At 40.1% G+C, this 21,005-nt stretch overlaps 1 protein-coding gene across 4 annotated transcripts in view; it reads left to right on the plus strand.

Moving 5' to 3' along the window:
• The window catches only part of Kmt2a (lysine methyltransferase 2A), an 86,146-nt gene that overhangs the window by 59,443 nt on the left and 5,698 nt on the right, over positions 1-21,005 (plus strand). For all 4 annotated transcript variants that reach the window (XM_078047117.1, XM_078047118.1, XM_078047119.1 and 1 more), the window contains 11 exons: positions 10-170; positions 363-548; positions 905-5,150; positions 6,393-6,473; positions 7,317-7,378; positions 8,516-8,686; positions 11,144-11,218; positions 18,292-18,470; positions 18,623-18,726; positions 19,493-19,576; positions 20,028-20,157. In XM_078047117.1, coding sequence (XP_077903243.1) covers positions 10-170; positions 363-548; positions 905-5,150; positions 6,393-6,473; positions 7,317-7,378; positions 8,516-8,686; positions 11,144-11,218; positions 18,292-18,470; positions 18,623-18,726; positions 19,493-19,576; positions 20,028-20,157 — 5,479 coding nt within the window. The remainder of the gene's footprint in view (positions 1-9; positions 171-362; positions 549-904; positions 5,151-6,392; positions 6,474-7,316; positions 7,379-8,515; positions 8,687-11,143; positions 11,219-18,291; positions 18,471-18,622; positions 18,727-19,492; positions 19,577-20,027; positions 20,158-21,005) is intronic.

A 21,005-nucleotide genomic window follows, 5' to 3' on the forward strand; every position in this document is an offset into this window, starting at 1 on the left:
GTTTGCCAGGTGTTCCCGGGTGTACTGGAGCACCACAGATGCTCGCAAGCGCTGTGTGTACACGTGCAAGATAGTGGAATGCCGTCCTCCAGTTGTAGAGCCAGATATCAACAGCACTGTTGAACACGATGAAAATCGGACCATTGCCCACAGTCCATCATCAATTTCAGGTTAGTTTTTAGTTGAAACAGGACTTGAGTTTGGGGAGTATGTACTGAGACTGAAAGATGAAAGAAAAACCATTTATATGGGAGGTCTCCTTTGTTTCTAGCTTGACATTTACCAGATAGCTTGCTTTTTATTGTCTCATTTGTTTGATATTTTAATCTTTTTCATTTAAGAGTTTTTATTTTCTACCACAGAAAGTTCATCTAAAGAGAGTCAAAGTACAGCTGAAATTCTAAGTCCTCCATCACCAGACCGACCTCCTCATTCACAAACCTCTAGCTCCTGTTATTATCATGTCATCTCAAAGGTCCCTAGGATTCGAACACCCAATTACTCTCCTACACAGAGATCCCCTGGCTGTCGGCCATTGCCTTCTGCAGGTAAAGAATTTTAATGACCTACTTGACCCAGGGTCAGCCCAAAGACGAATTTGTAATTCTTTTAGGCAACCTTATCTTTGTGACTTTTGCTACAGAAAAGAGATTTAAAAAAATATATATTTATTTAGTTGTAGATGAACACACAGTATCCTTATTTATTTTTACGTGGTGCTAAGGATTGAACCCAGTGCCTCACACATGCGAGGCAAGCACTTTACCACTGAACTACAGCCTCAGCCCCTGAAAAGAGAGTTTCAATTACCTATAGTTAGATGTAGCCAAGTCATTAAAACCAGTGACTTCCACATATTTGTTCTGTCTGTAATAGAATTTCTTAATTTTTCTCTTTTGTTCAGGAAGTCCTACCCCAACTACTCATGAAATAGTCACAGTAGGTGATCCTTTACTCTCCTCTGGACTGAGAAGCATTGGCTCCAGGCGACACAGTACTTCTTCCTTGTCACCCCAGCGGTCTAAGCTCCGGATAATGTCTCCAATGAGAACTGGGAATACTTACTCCAGGAATAGTGTTTCCTCAGCCTCCACCATCGGGACCCCTACAGATCCTGAGTCAAGTGCCAAAGCAGTTGATCATAACTTAGGGCCACTGAATTCAAGTGCTACCGTAGGGCACAGCACTCCCACATCTTCAAGTTTGCAAAGGACAGTAGTCACTATAGGCTCTAAAACCAGTCACTTGGATGGATCTTCATCTTCAGAAACGAAGCATTCTGGTGCTTCAGATGTGACATCCAAGGGCTCCTCTTTAAAGGGAGAAAAAATCAAAATGCTGAGTTCCAAGAGTTCAGAGGGATCTGCACATAACCTGGCTTACCCTGGAATTCCTAAATTAGCTCCACAGGTTCATAACACAGCTTCTGGAGAATTAAATGCTAGTAAAATCAGCAGTTTTGCTGAACCTTCTTCAGCGCCATTTTCTTCTAAAGAGGCCCTCTCCTTCCCCCAACTCCATTTGAGAGGACAAAGGAATGATCGAGACCAACACACAGATTCTACCCAACTGACTAATCCTTCTCCAGATGAAGATACTGAAATCAAAACCTTAAAGCTTTCTGGAGTGAGCAACAGATCATCCATTATCAGTGAACATGTGGCATCTAGTTCCAGAGACAGGAGACAAAAGGGGAAAAAGTCTTGTAAAGAAATTTTCAAAGAAAAGCATGCCAGTAAATCTTTTTTGGAACCTGGACAGGTGACAACTGGTGAGGAAGGAAACCTAAAGCCAGAATATGTGGATGAGGTTTTGACTTCTGAATTTATGGGGCAACGGCCATGTAATAATGTTTCTTCTGATAAGATTGGAGATAAAGTCCTTTCTGTTTCAGGAGTCCCCAAAGTTCCATCCATGCAAGTAGAAGGATCTGCCAAGGAATTACAAGCACCCCGGAAACGCACAGTCAAAGTGACATTGACACCTTTAAAAATGGAAAGTGAAAATCAGTCCAAAAATGCACTGAAAGAAAGTGGTCCTGCCTCCCCTTTGCAAATAGAGTCAGCATCACCAACAGAACCAGTTTCAGTTTCCGAAAGTTCAGGAGATGGGCCAGTGGCTCAACCAAGCCCCAATAATGTCTCATCCCAGGATTCTCAAAGTAACAACTATCAGAATCTTCCGGTACAGGACAGAAACTTAATGCTTCCAGATGGCCCCAAAGCTCAGGAGGATGGCTCTTTTAAGAGGAGATATCCCCGTCGCAGCGCCCGTGCACGTTCTAACATGTTCTTTGGGCTAACCCCACTGTATGGAGTCAGATCCTATGGCGAAGAAGATATTCCATTCTATAGCAGCTCCACCGGGAAGAAGCGAGGCAAGAGATCAGCTGAAGGGCAGGTGGATGGGGCCGATGACTTGAGCACTTCAGATGAGGACGACTTGTATTACTACAACTTCACAAGAACAGTCATTTCTTCAGGTGGAGAAGAACGGCTGGCATCCCATAATTTATTTCGGGAAGAGGAGCAATGCGATCTTCCAAAAATTTCACAGTTGGATGGTGTTGATGATGGGACAGAGAGTGATACCAGTGTCACAGCAACAACAAGGAAGAGCAGCCAGATTCCAAAAAGAAGTAGTAAAGAAAATGGAACAGAAAACTTAAAGATTGATCGACCTGAAGATGCTGGAGAAAAAGAACATGTCATTAAGAGTTCTGTTGGCCACAAAAATGAGCCAAAGATGGATAACTGTCATTCAGTAAGCAGAGTTAAAACACAGGGACAGGATTCCTTAGAAGCTCAGCTCAGCTCATTGGAGTCAAGCCGCAGGGTCCACACAAGTACCCCCTCAGACAAAAATTTACTGGACACCTACAATACTGAGCTTCTGAAATCAGATTCAGACAATAACAACAGTGATGACTGTGGGAATATCCTGCCTTCAGACATTATGGACTTTGTACTGAAGAATACTCCATCCATGCAGGCTTTGGGTGAGAGCCCAGAGTCATCTTCCTCAGAACTCCTGAATCTTGGTGAAGGTTTGGGTCTTGATAGTAATCGGGAAAAGGACATGGGTCTTTTTGAGGTATTTTCTCAGCAGCTGCCCACAACAGAGCCTGTGGACAGTAGTGTCTCTTCCTCTATCTCAGCAGAGGAGCAGTTTGAGTTGCCTCTAGAGCTGCCATCTGATCTCTCTGTCCTGACCACCCGAAGTCCTACGGTCCCTAGCCAGAATCCCGGTAGACTGGCTGTCATCTCAGACTCAGGAGAGAAGCGAGTAACCATCACAGAGAAATCTGTAGCCCCCACTGAAGGTGACTCAGCACTGCTAAGTCCAGGAGTAGATCCTACTCCTGAAGGCCACATGACTCCTGATCACTTTATCCAAGGACACATGGATGCAGACCACATCTCCAGCCCTCCTTGTGGTTCAGTGGAGCAAGGTCACGGCAACAGTCAAGATTTAACTCGAAATAGTAGCACCCCTGGCCTTCAGGTACCGGTTTCCCCTACTGTTCCCATCCAGAACCAGAAGTATGTGCCCAATTCTACTGATAGTCCCGGCCCATCTCAGATTTCTAATGCAGCTGTCCAGACCACTCCACCCCACCTGAAACCAGCCACTGAGAAACTCATTGTTGTTAACCAGAACATGCAGCCACTTTATGTTCTCCAAACTCTTCCAAATGGAGTGACCCAAAAAATCCAGTTGACCTCTTCTGTTAGTTCTACACCCAGTGTGATGGAGACAAATACTTCAGTATTGGGACCCATGGGAGGTGGCCTCACCCTAACCACAGGACTAAATCCAAGCTTGCCAACTTCTCAACCTCTGTTCCCTCCTGCTAGCAAAGGATTGCTCCCCATGCCTCATCACCAGCACTTACATTCCTTCCCTGCAGCTACTCAAAGTAGTTTCCCACCCAACATCAGCAGTCCTCCTTCAGGCCTACTTATTGGGGTTCAGCCTCCTCCAGATCCCCAGCTTTTGGTTTCAGAAGCCAGCCAGAGGACAGACCTCAATACCACAGTAGCCACTCCTTCCTCTGGACTCAAGAAAAGACCCATATCTCGTCTACATACCCGAAAGAAAAAACTTGCTCCCTCTAGTACCCCTTCAAACATTGCCCCCTCTGATGTGGTTTCTAATATGACATTGATTAACTTCACACCCTCCCAGCTCTCAAATCATCCCAATCTATTAGATTTGGGGTCACTTAATACTTCATCTCATCGAACTGTCCCCAACATCATAAAAAGATCTAAATCTGGCATCATGTATTTTGAACAGGCACCCCTATTACCACCACAGAGTGTGGGAGGAACTGCTGCCACAGCAGTGGGCACATCAACAATAAGCCAAGACACTAGCCACCTCACATCAGGGCCTGGTTCTGGCTTGGCATCCAGTTCCTCCGTCTTGAATGTGGTATCCATGCAAACTACAACAACTCCTACAAGTAGTGCATCAGTTCCAGGACATGTCACCTTAACTAACCCGAGGTTGCTTGGTACTCCAGATATTGGTTCAATAAGCAATCTTCTAATCAAAGCCAGCCAGCAGAGCCTGGGCATTCAGGAACAGCCTGTGGCTCTACCACCAAGTTCAGGAATGTTTCCACAAATGGCGACATCACAGACTCCCTCTACTGCTGCAATGACTGCAGCATCTAGCATCTGTGTGCTCCCCTCTTCTCAGACAGCAGGCTTGACGGCTCCATCACCAGCTGGCGAGGCAGAAGAACATTACCAGCTTCAGCATGTGAACCAGCTCCTGGCCAGCAAAGCTGGGATCCTTTCTTCCCAGCGTGACCTTGATTCTGCTTCTGGGACCCAGGTATCCAACTTCACCCAGACAGTAGATGCTCCTAATAATGTGGGGCTAGAGCAGAACAAGGCTTTACCCTCAGCCATGCAAGCCAGCTCAGCCTCTCCAGGGGGCTCTCCATCCTCTGGACAGCAGTCAGGGAGCCCCTCAGTGCCGGCCCCCACTAAACCCAAACCAAAAATCAAACGGATTCATCTGCCCCTGGATAAAGGGAATGGCAAGAAGCACAAAGTTTCCCATTTGAGGACCAGTTCTTCTGAAGCACACATTCCAGACCAAGAAGCCAACACAGCATCCCTGACCTCAGTCATAGGGTGAGCCATGCAGTATTGTCTCTGTTGTGTCTGTAGGATTTTATGCTCTGGATTAGGTCTTCAGGATTTTATGCTCTGGATTAGGGGCTGTTGAAGTAGTAGTCGTTGGGGAGGGACTTTTGGAAGTAAGTTGCATTAGTTGGGTTTTCTAGGTATTAACTTTGATGTTTTTTTTTTTTAATTACCTGTGGTGATTAATAGAGCAAAATTTAGCTCCACAAGTGAACAGTTTGACTCTTGGACAGAACTCTATCTGTAAATATACTTTGTTCTGATTTCAAACGGTGTTGCTGTTTGCTCCTGTTTCTTTTTTGCCAAGTTTTTACAGATACTAGAAAATACTTATTCCTAACTGGTGGGCAAAGGCCCCTGATGTACCCTCAGAGTCCTTTTTTAAAATGTCCTGATATAAAATATACAAGTGGGGCTGGGGATGTGGCTCAAGTGGTAGTGTGTTTGCCTGGCATGCGCAGGGCGCTAGGTTCTCTCCTCAGCACCATATAAAAATAAAATAAAGATGTTGTGTCCACCGAAAAGCTTTTTAAAAATAAATAAATATTTTTTAAAAATTTTTTAAATATACAAGTCATTTTTAAATATATATATGTATATATTTTAGTTATAGATGGGTACAATACCTTTATTTATTTATCTTTATATGGTGCTGAGGATTGGACCGAGGGCCTCACATGGGCTAGGCAAGCACTCTACCACTGAGCTACAACCTTACCCCAACAAGCAATTTTTATTTTATTTTTTGGTACCAGGGATTGAACCAGGGCCATTCAAGCCACTGAGCTACATACTCAGCCCCTTTTTGATATTTTATTTTGAGATAGAATCTCACTAAGTTACATAGGGACTTGCTAATTTGCTGAGGCTGGCTTTGAACTCAGGATCCTTCTACATCAGCCTCCTAAGCCACTTGGATTGCAGGCATGCACCACTGCATCTGGCCTACAAGTGAATTTTTACATATGTATACACTTATGTCACCACCACTCAGATCAAGATATAGAACACTTTTAGTGCCCCAGAAGGCCCCTTGTGCCATCTCTTGGTCAGTACCCTTCCAGGTAACCATTATTCTAACCTTTACGACCATAAGTATTTATTGTCGGCTCACAAATTTTATCAGCTCTTGATAGAGTCATTTCTTTAGACTGGCCTCCACATTTAATTTGAAACATATGTACCTATAGTTTCATGCAAAAATACAAATACTTTTCTTCTCTACTCCAGGACTCCAGGAGCAGAGGCTGAGCAGCAGGATACAGCTAATATGGAACAGTCTTCACAAAAGGAATGTGGGCAGCCTGCAGGGTAAGCATAAAAATTAATTCTCTAAAATTAATACCTCAACTTTGTCATTTAAAAAATAGTTCCTCTCTATTTTCATAGGCTTTGGTTTTGTTGTCTTTTTTGCTTAATGGAATTAATAAAAGCTTATAAAAATCAGGGCATAGAATCATTTGGATAGTAGTTTGCTGTTTGTTCTGCCCACCCCTTCTCAATCTATTCCCTAAAGGTGACTGTTGGTAATAATATATGGTTTAGTTTGTATGTGAATATGTATTTTTTTATGTATAAAAGGAATAACAGCATAGCTACTATCTTTTACTTGTTTTGTTTTGTTTTTTAATTTACGGGATTGTTTTCTATATATCTTTCTGTGCTAGTAAAAGTCACTTTTTTAGTGGCTGCCTTCAGTACTATTTTGTGGATCTACAATGATGTATTTAACTTCTTTATTTAATATATATTGGTACACATTTGGATTGTTTAAAGATCTATTAATTTTACAAAGTGAAAATTGATGGTTTACTAGTTCATGCAGCTTACTTTTAGTTAAACCAGCTAGCTTATTTGAGTAATTGTAGAATAGCTTCTGACAAGTGTCCTTTCATTTTTTTCTAAAACTAACGATATGAGAAGACTTTTAAGAGCACATTTCACAACTTCAAAAGCAAATACCTAATGTCAGTATTTGGAAAGGAATATCATGAAAGACAGTTTTATTTTGTGGGCCATTCAGTAGTATGGTGGTGGTGGTGGTGGTCATTTAGCAAGTTTTGTATAACTAACAACTGAATGATGTTCAAGAACAAGGGCAGTATGTATTCCTAGCTGGTGTTGTATCTTACATCTGGTTTTATTTTCATTTAGACAAGCAGCTATTCCAGAGATTCCAGTAACCCAAAATCCAGCAAATGAGCAAGAAAGTACAGGTATGTGACTAATTGGTTAGAATCACAATTTTAAGCTAGGAGTATTAAAATTACCTACTTTACCTCTAAGCTTCAAGCAGTTAAATGATTGGTTGAAGTTAGACAGAAAGTCAGCACCTGTCTTCTAGCATTCTTCCACCACATAATCTGTGATCATCTGTCAGCTAAGGGACACAAAACATTGCCTGTAAAATCTCTTCTGCTCTACTGGCTTTAACAATGAAATTTAAATAGCTAGAGATAATCTGACTTTATCCCTTAGGTGTTGCTATAGGAAACCAAGAACCATTTTATTAGATGGATTTTGGTTCTACCACCAGGTACATATCCTAGCGCTTTTCATCTTTTGTAACAAATTTCGGTCAGGAAACAACTGGGCCCTGCATTCAAGATCAGAAGCCATGAATATAAGGCCTTTCCCTGTTCCATAGAGAATTCTCTTCTGGATAGAGGGTTCTCGTCTTCAGAAGAGAACAAGGTGGAGAACGGGCCCAGGCATGAGATTTATTGTCACATCCTTATAATTTGCTGATGTTGCAAGGGGGCTGACACATCTATTGATGGAGGAAGGCAAGGGAGGGTGGGGACTGAGAATGAGGACTTTGGAGCCAAATGAGTTAGAATCCCTACTTGGCCACCCAGTAGCTCTGTGAACTTATTAGCTTGTTATTCTCCTTTCTCTGCCTCAGTTTTCTTACCTTTAAAATGGAGATTGTAATAACACTTACTTTGCTGGGTTGTTATAAGGTTTATGTGAGTTCATCTGTGAAGTTTTTGAAAGAGAATCTGAGACATAGTAAATACTTCACATATTAACCATTATTTTTTTTTTTTAGCCTTGACTCTACCGAGAACAATTACTTATGGGAAAAGTATCAGATTGTCTGTCAAACCAGAAACTACTTTAGAAACTACAAGACTTTATGTTGAAAACAAAACAATAAAACAGTTGTAATCACTTTCTAGCTATGATGGAGGGCAAGGTCTTTGAGCCTCTGTTTTTTTTCTGTGAATGGGAGTAGTAATACCAACAATGACATGTTGTTAGCTTAGAGATAGTGCTTGTAGTCTGCAGAATCAGTGTTCAGTAAGCATTTGTCATTGCAACCACTTTGGTTCCCATTTGCCTCCTCATAGAACCTAAAGCAGTAGAAGAAGAAGAAAGTAATTTCAGCTCTCCGCTGATGCTTTGGCTCCAGCAAGAACAAAAGCGGAAGGAAAGCATAGCTGAGAAAAAGCCCAAGAAAGGACTAGTTTTTGAAATTTCAAGTGATGATGGCTTTCAAATCTGTGCAGAAAGTATTGAAGGTGAGTAGTTAAATTAGGTAGACCCAGCAACAGAGACCCTGTTTCAGCTATCTCTGTTCTTATGTGTATTATGTCATTGAGGTGTGCCAGATTGTGCCAGATTTTATGAAGGATACTAAGAAGCATTATGTATTTTCTTTGTCCTTTAGAAATTTGTCTTAGATATTTCACGTGAGAAGTTAATGATACAGAGTACATATCATTACCACTTGCTCATTTTAAATTTTATATGTTCCTCTCTCTTAAGCCTTACTTTGTAAAAGTTTTCATTTTTATGACTTAATTAACATAAAGGATTTTACTTTCTTATTTATATTGGTATCCCTGGTATGTAGGTGAAAGAGTAGAGAATCTCAAAGGAAAGAAAGATCACTCTGAGTAACTTAGGGTTATCCAAGAACCCATGGAGATTAATAGGAGATTGAGTTTAAGAAGATAATAGAAATTGGGTTAGGCAAACAGGAATGGGGAGGAGGGCTTTTGAAGAAGGGATGTAAACAAAGATAGATGTAATCACACATGATAGGTTTAGAGTGGTGTCAGATGAGAAGTTGACATTGAAATTCATGTCAGGTAATAGTGAAAGAAAAATTGAGAAGGTGAATTTGTCACAAGTTTTGGAGGACGTGCACTGCCAAGCCCTGAGACCTTTGCAGTTTGGGGGGAGTAAAATAAAGGCAAAGTTTCAAAAGTGTAGCTCCATACAAGATAGATTGAACTGGAGACATTGGGAGGCAAGAAGTCATTCATGAGAGTATTACTACAATAGAAATGCCAAGTAATAAAACCCATGTAGGAAAAGAAAGAATGGACACATTTTGTGACTGCTTAGATAATAAGGAGTAGAGAGGACAAAGCCAAAGATGACTTTTCTAAGCCGGGCTCATTGGCACTCACCTGTAATCCCAGTGGCTCTGGAGGCTGAGGCAGGAAGAATCACAAGTTCAAAGCCAGGTTCAGTAAAAGCGAAGTACTAGCAACTCAGTGAGACCCTGTCTCTAAATAAAATACAAAACAGGGCTGGGGATGTGGCTCAGTGGTTGAGTGCCCGAGTTCAATCCCTGGTACCCCTTACCTCCCCCAAAAGATGTTTCTTCTGAGCAGGTGTGATGGCACATGCCTGTAATCCTAGTGATTTGGGAGACTGAGGCAGGAGAATCACAAATTAAAGGCCAGCTTCAGCAACTTAGCAAGAGCCTGTCTCAAAATTCTAAAAAATAAATAAAAAGGAATGGGAAATGTGCTCAGTGGTAAAGTACCCTTGGGTTTAATCCCCAGTACAAATAATAATAAGGTAAGGAGGAAAAAAAAGCTACTTTGAAAGTATGAGAAAGTGTGAGCTCTTCTTTTTTGGGGGTGTATGGGGGATTAAACTACTCCCCATTCTTATTTGCCTAACCTAATTTCTATTACTTAAACTTAGTCTCCTATTAATCCCAATGGGTTTTTGGATAACCCTAAGTTACTCAACAGTGATCTTTCCTTTGAAATTCTCTAGTACTTTTAATGTAGAGGGGCCTCAACCACTGAGACACATCCCCAGCCCCCCCCCCTTTTTTTTTAAGAGAGAGAGGATTTTTTAATATTTATTTTTCAGTTTTTGGTGGACACAACATCTTTATTTTATTTTTATGTGATGCTGAGGATCAAACCCAGCGCCCCGCGCATGCCAGGCGAGCGTGTTACCCCTTGAGCCACATCCCCAGCTCCCCAGCCCTTTTTAAATGTTATATTTAGAGCAAGTGTCTCACTGAGTTGCTTAAGGCCTCACTATATTACTGAGCCTGGCTTTAATCTCTCAATTCTCCTGCCTCATCCTCCCAAACTGCTGGGATTACAGCATGTGCCATCATGCCCAGCCAAAAGTATGAGTTCTACATGAGAAATAATTGTAGAATGGCAGGTCTATAGAAGTACAGTGCTGGGGTTGAAGTTCAGTGGTAGAGCACTTGCCTAGCTAAAAGGTTATAGAATCTTAGGTTAGAAGTTGAAGGAATTAACAAACAAATAAATAAATAAAAAGAAATCAAAGTAATTGTAAAGGTTTTCTAGTCCCAGACCTTAATTTTAAGGAACTAAGGTTATGAACTACCCACATTCCTGGTTGCATCTTTTCACCATTTGGGTTAGGGTTACAGAATACAATTAATTTCAAATGTTTAGGTGTAGCATCCAATCTTCCACCAGGGAATGCGAATGCTTTAGGGACTCAGGGCAGAAATCTCCTGACTGCTTCTGTGACCTAAGAAGGGAACACAGATGGCTATTGTAACTTCCCAGCTACTTCCCCATGCACCCAATTGATTAAAACCATAAGAAAACAACAAAACACTGTCTGAACAGGGTATGTGCTCCAACTATAGGGATTCTAAGTATAATGCCTGTGCATACTGTTAGTATTAAGAGATGTTGGCATGAATATCTTGTAGCCTACAGTTTTCTTTTAATTTCTTTTAGATGCCTGGAAATCACTGACAGATAAAGTCCAGGAAGCTCGATCAAATGCCCGCCTGAAGCAGCTCTCATTTGCAGGTAATGACTAGAGCAATTATTTTACTCCTCCCTCAGAATATTCTGTCAACTTATTAGTCTCAGCCATAGAATTGATTCTATTAATAAAATTAAAAAAAACTTTTTTAAAAAAAGTATTTTTCACAGCTTTGAGATATAATTCACATATCATCCATTTAAAATATATAATTTGGTGGTTTTTATGTATTCACAGAATTGCTCAACCATCATTGCCTTATAACTCCAGAATATTTTCATAGTCACTGAAAGGAACCCCTGCTCATTATTAGTCAATTCCCCATCTCTTTCCCCTGACACCATGTTCTAGACCTTTTCATATAAATGGAAATCATATATTTGTGACTGGCTTTTCACTTCACATAATGCTTTCAAGGCTCCTTCTTCAGCTGGGAGTATAACTCAATGTAGAGCATGGGATTAGCATTTGTGAAGGCCTGGGTTTGACCCCTATCACCAAAAAAAAAAAAAAAAAAAAAGCCGAGAGGGGGAGAGAGAGAGAGAGAGAGAGAGATTCATTCCTGCCTGCTGTAACATTGAATTCATATTCCACTCCTATTTCTTTCTTTTAAGTGCGGTGCTGGGGATTGAACCCAGGGCCTTGTGCCTGTAAGACAAACACTCTACCAATTGATCTATATCCTCAGCCCATTTCACCACCACCTTTTAAAATTTTTTTTTCTTTTAATTTATTATGCATGACAGCAGAATGTATCTTTTTTTTTAATTATTTTTTTCTTTTTTAGTTGTAGTTGGACACAATACCTTTATTTTATTTATTTTTATGTGGTGCTAAGGATTGAACCCAGGGCCTCACATGTGCTAGATGAGCGCTCGGCTGCTGAGCCACAACTCCAGCCTGAATGCATTTCAAGCATAGTACACATATGGAGCACAATTTTTCATTACTCTGGTTGTAATCCACTCCTTTTTATTACCAAATAATATTCCATTGTGTGAATATACTTTGCTTATCCATTCATCAGTTGATGGATATTTGGGGTTGTTTGTTGTTTTACTTTCTTATTCTTGCTAATGATTATTGACATACAAGTTTTTGTACAAATCTGTTTTTATTTCTCTTGGGTCTGTACCTAGAAATGGCATTGCTGGTTTATATGAAAAGGACTACAGAATTCTTTTTTCCCAGAGTAGCTACACCATTTCATGTTCCCAGCAGTATACAAAGGTTCCAGTTTCTCCATATCCTTGTCAAAACTTGATATTGTCTGTTTTTTATATTTTAGATATTCTAGTTAATTTAAAATAGTACCTCATGATGTGTGTGTGTATGTGTGTGTGTGTGGCGGGGGTGCTAGGGATTGAACCCAGAGCTTCAAGCATGCTAGACAAGTTCTCTACCAGTAAACTACATCCCCAACTCCTCATTGTGGATTTTTTTTTTTTTTTTTTTTTTTTTTGAACAGGGGATGGAACTCAGTGGCACTCGACCACTGAGCCATATCCCCAGTCTTATTTTTTATTCTATTTAGAGACAGGGTCTCACTGAGTTGCTTAACACCGTCATCTTTGCTGGGGCTGGCTTTGAACTCGGGATCCTCCTGCCTCTGCCTCCCCAGCAGCTGGGATTACAGGCGTGTGCCACCTCACTTAGCCCTACCTTCTCCGTTCTTATCTATACTATTTCCAAATTCTGAATCTTTGTTAATCAAGATGGAATCATATTTTAATATGCATTTAAAAATTAAGTGAGATTATCTTCTCATGTTATTGACCATTTGTATTTTGTGGGAGATAAGTCACCTATTAGATTCTTTTTTTGGTACTGAGGAGTGAATCTAAGAGCACTTTACCACTGACTTATATCCCCTTTTTGTTATTATTATTTTTAAAAAATTTTGAGACAGAGTTTCACTACCTTGCTGAAGCTGACCTCAGACTTGTAATCCTTCTGTCTCAGCCTCCTGAGTTGCTGGAAATACGTGCATGTGCCACTGCCCCTGGTCTTTGACTTTTAAAAAATCCTGAAGACTGAAGATTAGCTCAGTGGTAGAGCATTTGCCTAGTATGTGCAAAGCAATACTGGATTTGATCCCTGGCACTGCAAAAGGAAAGGAAAAAAAAAAAAACACACACACAAAGATTAAAACAATACACAGGCTGTGTAATAGTACCTGCCATCTAAAATTAACAAATATTAATATTTTGTAATATGTATTTGAAATACTTACCCTCTCTTCCTTGTTAAAAGAAAAAACTAAAGTATCATAGGTAAATACTTCTTTTTTTAAAGATTTGTGTGTGTGTGTGATACTGGGATTGAACCCAGAAGTGTTCTACCATAAAGCTACACCCCCAATCCATTTTTATTCTGAGATAGGATCTCACTAAATTGTCTAGGCTAGCCTTGGATTTGAATTCCTCATTGCCTCAGCCTCTGGAGTAGTTGGGATCATAGGTGTGTGCTACCATACCCAGCAAAAAAATTCTTTTAAATACCTTTTCACCTACCTTCCCAGGACCAATTTGAAAGAAGATAGGAGGGGTAGAGATAAATATTGGGAAAAAAAAAAAAGTCAATGGATCGTTTCTGTGTTAGATTAATTAAAATCCTTCATGTTCACTTCAAACAAAAGTACTAAAAAATTTTAGGTTACATCATTTGAAGCCTAGTATCAATGAGAAACTATTTCAGCTTTAAAAAGGAGGTAAAATAAAACCACAATGAGCCAAACTGGAAGCAACTCAAATACTCCTCAGTACGGGAATTTAGAAAAAAGTCTAAAGTAATCTGATTAAAAAGGCATGTTGATAACAGTGTGTATCTCATATGGTCATAGTCTTTTAAATCTGATACAGACTTTTAAATTATATATGTAGCAGTGGTTGCCTCTGAGAAGTGAGACCTGGAGAATTAGAATAGGCAACTCTACTTCTTTGTACTGTTTCACTTTATTTCCATGATTATTTTTTATAAATATATTTTTTAGTTGTATATGGACAGAGTACCTTTATTTTTATTTATTTTTATGTGGTGCTGAGGATCGAACCCAGTGCCTCAAATATGCTATGCAGGTGCTCTACAACTGAGCTACAACCACAGCCCTCCAATATTAGTGTGTGTGTGTGTGTGTGTGTGTGTGTGTGTGTGTGTGTGTGTGTGTTTTGCTGGGGATTGAACCCAGGGCCTTGTGCATGCAAGGCAAGCACTCTACCAACTGAGCTAAATCCCCAGCCCTTATAAATTTTTTAAAAACTAGCTCACTTACATTTAATTTTTTAAAAGAACAGATGGCAAATGAGTTAAGAAAAAGTTAGGATTTTCCTGGGTGCCCGGCTTCTTCTTCTCACTCTGCATATTCCCTGGACTTTTTCAGCAGTTCCCATGTTCTCACATTGTATCTGTGATTCAATCCTTCTGCTGTTCCACCATTCCCCAGAGCGCAGCTCAGACAACTCCATTCAATTCTGACATCCTCATTTTCTTTATCATTCCCATCTGTTTTTTCTTCCCCAATATTTTCTCACCTGTAATGTTAAGATCCCTTATAACTAGTGCCTCAGACTCCCTTTTCTCCTTCTGTATAGTATTTGTTGTCATCAGAGGAATCTCAAAATCCTCTTACTGTTTACAAATATACTGGTTGTAGAACAAAATCTTCATATCTCTCTCTCTCTCTCTCTCTCTCTCTCTCTTTTAGTTGTTGATGGGCCTTTATTTTATTCATTTGTTTGTATGTGGTGCTAAGAATCGCGCTCAGTGCCTTACACATTTGAAGCTAGTGCTCTACCACCGAGCCACAACCTCAGCCCCCAAATCTTCATCTCTTAAGTATTTGTTGTTAATGAATAGGTATTGAACATCTGTGATGTGCCCAGCACCATGGTGAGCACTAAGGATATAATCCTGTGTAGAAGTAGATTGGCCCTGCTCTCCTGAGGTTTCCAGTTTGAATCCTCGCATGATAAGATCCTGCTCAGCCTGCACCATCTGTTCGGCCTAAGCTCTCACCACTTTCCTCACCATTCAGGGTCCTCTGTTTATATCCATCAGTGTGTCTTAATGTGTGGTCTGAAAATGTGGATCAGAATCTCAGGGCTCACTGCTGAGAAAGCTGAATTTTTGACCTGTGTACCCTAATAATTATTACTATGTACATTACATGTTTTCACATTAGTGCATCATGCACTTCCCCCACCAGGAATGGCCTGCTCTCCTTCATCTCTTGTCTTCCCCAATTTCTCTTTTGTGCTTGACAAACTCCTGTTAATCCTTCAAGTTTCTGCTCAGAGTCACCTCTTTGTCCTTTTTTGACCATTATGTTCTGTACATATAGAAACTCCAACTCTTAAGTGATTTAAACAGTAAGATAATTTATCATCTTGCATTACAAAAAGTCCAAAGCATTAGGATTTTTTTTTAAGAGAGAGAATTTTTAATATTTATTTTTTAGTTATTGGGAGACACAACATCTTTGTTTTGTATGTGGTGCTGAGGATCGAACCCAGGCCGCATGCATGCCAGGCAAGCACGCAACCACTTGAGCCACATCCCGAGCCCCCAAAGCATTAGGATTGATTGATACAATAGTTTGAGTAGTGAGTGCATATAAAAGCTTACGACATAATTGTAGACTTTATAAAATCTGTAACTTAGTCTATACTAAATTCATTTTTAAAAAAAAGGGAGAGAGAATGAGAGAGAGAATTTTTTAATATTTATTTTTTAGTTTTCGGCGGACGCAACATCTTTGTTTGTATGTGGTGCCGAGGATCGAACCTGGGCTGCACGCTTGGCGGGGGAGCGTGCTACCGCTTGAGCCACATCCCCATTAAATAATATTTTTAATTATTTTTTCTTGAGCAGGGGGTGAAGCTTGATTACACTTATAGAATACATTATACTTAACATGTGTGAGGCCTTGAGTTCAATCCCCAACATTAAAAAATGTAGATAAAAAGTATTTATCTTGGGGCTCACCTAGCGTGCGTGGGGCCGGGTTCAATCTTCAGCACCACATAACAAACAAAGATGTTGTGTCCGCCAAGAACTAAGAAAAAATAAATAAATGTTAAAATTCTCTCTCTCTCTCTGTCCCCCTCTCTCTCTCACTCTCTCTTAAAAAAAAAAAAGTATTTATCTTCTATAATAAATAACCTTATCTTAACTGTAATTTTTTTCTTGTCATCTCCCCCATATTTCTGTAACTTTTTTAACTTTAACTTTTAGAGCTTAATACATGTTATACAGCTGTATTAAAAAATATTTTTCTCCATATCCTTATTCTTTAATTTTTTTCTATTTTAAAAGGTTTTATGTTAAAAAAACTATATAGGGTGGGGTTGTGGCAACAGGGGTGGAGCACTCGCCTAGCATGTGCGAGGCCCTGGATTCGATCCTCAATACCACATAGAAATAAATAAAATAAAAGTATTGTGTCCAACTACAATTGAAAAACAAATATTAAAAAAAAAGACTAGGGCCTGGGGACATAGTTTAGTTGGTAGAGTGCTTGCCTCGCATACACAAGGCCTTGGGTTCAATCCCCAGCACCACCAAAAAAAAAAAACTATATAAACACATCACCGCACGCGGTTTTCCACCTTCACATCTTGTCCTACTGGAAGTACTTAAGGGCAGTAACACATGAAGCTATCCTTTTTTTATGAGAGCAAGACCTTCTGGAATGCCTTCTGAGGGGGCTGCCCGAGGCTGTTTTAAAATTAACTTTTTTTTTCTTTATAAGTAGGAATCCATTCCAAAATAACACTAAAAAGTATAGGAGAATAAATGCATAGACCAGAAATCATCATTTATTATCATTATCAAGTATTCTGCACTGTACATAATTGTATATGCTATACTTTTATGTGACAAGCAGTGCAGTAGGTTTGTGGAGATTTGCATCACCACAGACATGGAACATGGCACTATGATGGTTGTAATGTTAGCTGCTTTGTCATTGGCGGGTAGAAATATTTCAGCTCCAATGTAATGTCAGGAGACCACCATCATATTTGCCATCAAATGTGTTGTTTTGGGGGCTGGGGTGCAGTGGCAGAGCACTTGCCTAGCTCGTGTGAGGCTTTGGGTTTGATCATCAGCACTACATAAAAATAAACAAATAAAGTAAAGGCATTCTGTCCATGTACAACTACAAAAAAAAAAAATTTGTTGTTGACTGAAGCATTGTTATGTGGTATTTGACTATAGATTGTTCCCTCTAAGAGTTTCCACAATACTGTCTACTAAAGCTTTACATTTTTCACCTTGTGTGGTTTGTACACATATCTGAGCAAAAAACAAAGAAGCTATTAAGTGTGTTACTCCTTGCATTCACTATACATCATAGAAAAGCTCTGTGCTGTTAGGGATGTGGCTAATGTTCCTTTCAAAAATTATTGAGAGGGCTGGGGATGTGGCTCAAGTGGTAGCGCGCTCGCCTGGCATGTGTGCGGCCCGGGTTCGATCCTCAGCACCACATACAAAGATGTTGTGTCCGCCGAAAACTAAAAAATAAATAAATAAATATTTAAAAAAGTTATTGAGATACCTGTGTACATATCAGCTTACAGAACCTATGTCCATTGCTTATAAATAAAAATGGAATTGTATTTGGTTTTATACAATCTAAGGTTTAAATCTTCACACACTAGCTCTTTGATCTTGGGTGTATTAAATTCTGAGACTAGGTCTACTCCCCTTAAAGTAAAGTTAGTAATGAGCTGGGGGTATAGCTCAATGGTAGAGTACTTGCCTGTTATGCACAATGCCCTGGGTTCAATCCCTAGTATCACAAAATAGCAGCAGCAGCAGCTAGTAACTCCTGCCTTGGGTGGCTATTATGAGCATGAAATAGTATAATGCATGTCGCATTTCTGTGTATAGAGCATATAGAAAACAGTTCAGTTTGGTGGCATACTTTTTCCCTTAGCCATCTATCATGAATGTTTTCAGTATTGATAGATCTGTACCAGCATTATTTTAACAGCTATCTAATGCTGATTTCTTGAGCATACTCTGGCAGAGTTTCTCTCTACAAGGCATTTCATTAGTTCTGTGCAGTTTCCTGTTGGCTGCATGCCTCACCATCTAGGTGCCTTTTGTTCTACAGGTGTTAACGGTTTGAGGATGCTGGGGATTCTCCACGATGCAGTTGTATTCCTGATTGAGCAGCTATCTGGTGCCAAGCACTGTCGGAATTATAAATTCCGTTTCCACAAACCTGAGGAGGCCAATGAACCCCCCTTAAACCCTCATGGCTCAGCCAGGGCTGAAGTCCACCTGAGGCAAGTTTCTTTTTTTGTGGAAACAGTTTGGAGTTATCTAATGATACAATTATTTCCCCATGCACTCTGAGATTTCCACTGATGATACCACTGTCTTACATACTACTTTATTAAAGCATTTCTCTAAATATGTTTTGATCTTTTGACTCCAGGAAGTCAGCATTTGACATGTTTAACTTCCTGGCTTCTAAACATCGACAGCCACCTGAATACAACCCAAATGATGAGGAAGAGGAAGAGGTACAGCTAAAGTCAGCTCGGTAAGTCTTACATGGAGAGGGTACCCTTCTTTCCTTTTACCTAAGTGTTTCAGGGCACTGTGTAGTTTTTCATGAATCACAAGTTTCCTGGCTACATTGAAGAAGACTGAAGCAGTAATAGTAACAAGCTAGTAAAGAGAGGAATATAAATTAGAAGAAACTTAATAATTATAAGGTGCATATTTTCTCTCTTTTTTTATTTTTAAAAATATTTATTTTTTAGTTGGACACAATATCTTTATTTTATTTATTTATTTTTATGTGGTGCTGAGGATCGAACCCAGGGCCTTGCACATGCTAGGCGAGTGCTCTACTGCTGAGCCACAATCCCAGCCCTCTTTTTTTTTTTTTTTTTTTGTAAGAAGCATGTTTACTTTATAGTCTGTGCTATCAGTTTTAGATGTCTCACCATAGTCATCATGGTCAGAAAATACTGTTGTATATATTAAAAATGTGCCTCAGCCAGGCATTTAATCCTAGTGTCTCAGGAGGCTGAGGCAGGAGGATTGCAAGTTCCAGGCCAGTCTAAGCAATTGGGTGAGACCCTGTCTCAAAACAAGAAATAGAAAGGGTTGGGGATGTGACTCAGTGGTAAAGCACCCCTGGATTTGATCCCTAGTACTAAAAGGGGAGGAGTGCATTTTATTAGGCGTTTATTATGCTTGGCATTGATCAACCAGTATATTCATATTCTCTAGGGTACTTTGATTCAAGACAAAAAACATTTCCTGAAGAGAATTCATTAGAATTATGCCTTGTCTTTTAGGAGGGCAACTAGCATGGACCTGCCAATGCCTATGCGTTTCCGGCACTTAAAAAAGACATCTAAGGAAGCAGTTGGTGTCTACAGGTATGGCTAAAATCCTAGAAATAATTACAGAAAACTAATAAAAGTTTTCTAAAATAAAGAGGATCAAATGCTGGACTTACCTTCTTCATTCAGCAAGGTTTTTATAGATATTTTTAACTAAACCTGATATCCTGGGACCTGGCACTCCTTGTGTTGAACAAGGAATTTGACATAATTAGACTGCTACTACTTCTAGTGGGATACAGAATGGAGAAATTTTTAATCTTTGCCCATCCATTGGCATAGCTAATACGTAAATCAGGTGGGATCCAACTCTCTCTCTCTCTCTCTCTCTCTCTCTCTCTCTCTCTCTCTCTCTCTCTCTCTCTCTCTCTCTTAGGTGTCTGTCTTTCCTGCAGAACTAATAGGTCTAGAGTTCCCAATGGTTTGTTCATTCACTTAACCTTACTTGAAGCTCTGTGCCTGCTCTTTGTTCCACCTTCTGTCCTAGGTCTCCCATCCATGGCCGGGGGCTTTTCTGCAAGAGAAACATAGATGCTGGAGAGATGGTCATTGAATATGCTGGCAACGTCATCCGCTCCATCCAGACTGACAAGCGGGAGAAGTATTATGATAGCAAGGTGAGGCTCCCAGAGTACTCTCTTAGTTCTTTCTTTTATTGTAGGAAGGGACTATCAACTGTCCCATAAAGAATTCTGTATTCTATCAGTTCAAAAACTTTTTTAAAAAGCATTTTAAATCTCTGAAACTTATAATGGGCCCTATAAAAGTTCAGAATCCACTTTAAGGATTAGTACACAGAGATTCTCTCTGAAGATTTGTCTGATTGTATCCCAGGATTAAAAGCACATAGATAGGGTGACACAGTGCATACCCCTGTAATCTCAGCAAATTAGGAAGCTGAGCAGGAAGAGTGCAAGTTTGAGGGCAGCTAGGGCAATTTAACAAGACCTTCCCAAAATAAAAAGTCCCAGGGATGTAGCTCAGTGGTAGAGTAACCCCTGGGTTCAATCTCCTGTACTGGGGGTGGGAGAGTACATAGCTACATAAGTTTAGGTTTATCTTTCCTGTGAAGACATTAAGAAACCTCTAGTCTAGTGCCTGTAGTCTGGGAACCCCTCCTGGAAGTATTGAAGGGTATGATCAGAGAGAAATCTGGATAAGTTAGTAAAAAACCTGCTCATCAGTGGCTGTGGCTGTGGCTGAGGCAGGAGGATTGCAAGTTCCAGGCCAGCATCAGCAACTTAGACTGTGTCTCAAAATAAAATTAAAAGGCGGGGGGGGGGGGGGGATGTTGCTCAGTAATAGAGTACCCCTGGGTTCAATTCACAATACTGCAAAAATAAAGGAAAGGATGGGGAATGTAGCTCAGTAGGAAGAGTGCTTGCCTAATGTATGCAAAGCTTTGAGTTCAATCCTAGCACCAAAATAAATAAATAACAAATTCTTCTTTCTCCTGTGTGTATAG

Source organism: Ictidomys tridecemlineatus, chromosome 4 (assembly GCF_052094955.1).
Source record: "Ictidomys tridecemlineatus isolate mIctTri1 chromosome 4, mIctTri1.hap1, whole genome shotgun sequence".
Taxonomy (NCBI): Eukaryota; Metazoa; Chordata; class Mammalia; order Rodentia; family Sciuridae; genus Ictidomys; species Ictidomys tridecemlineatus.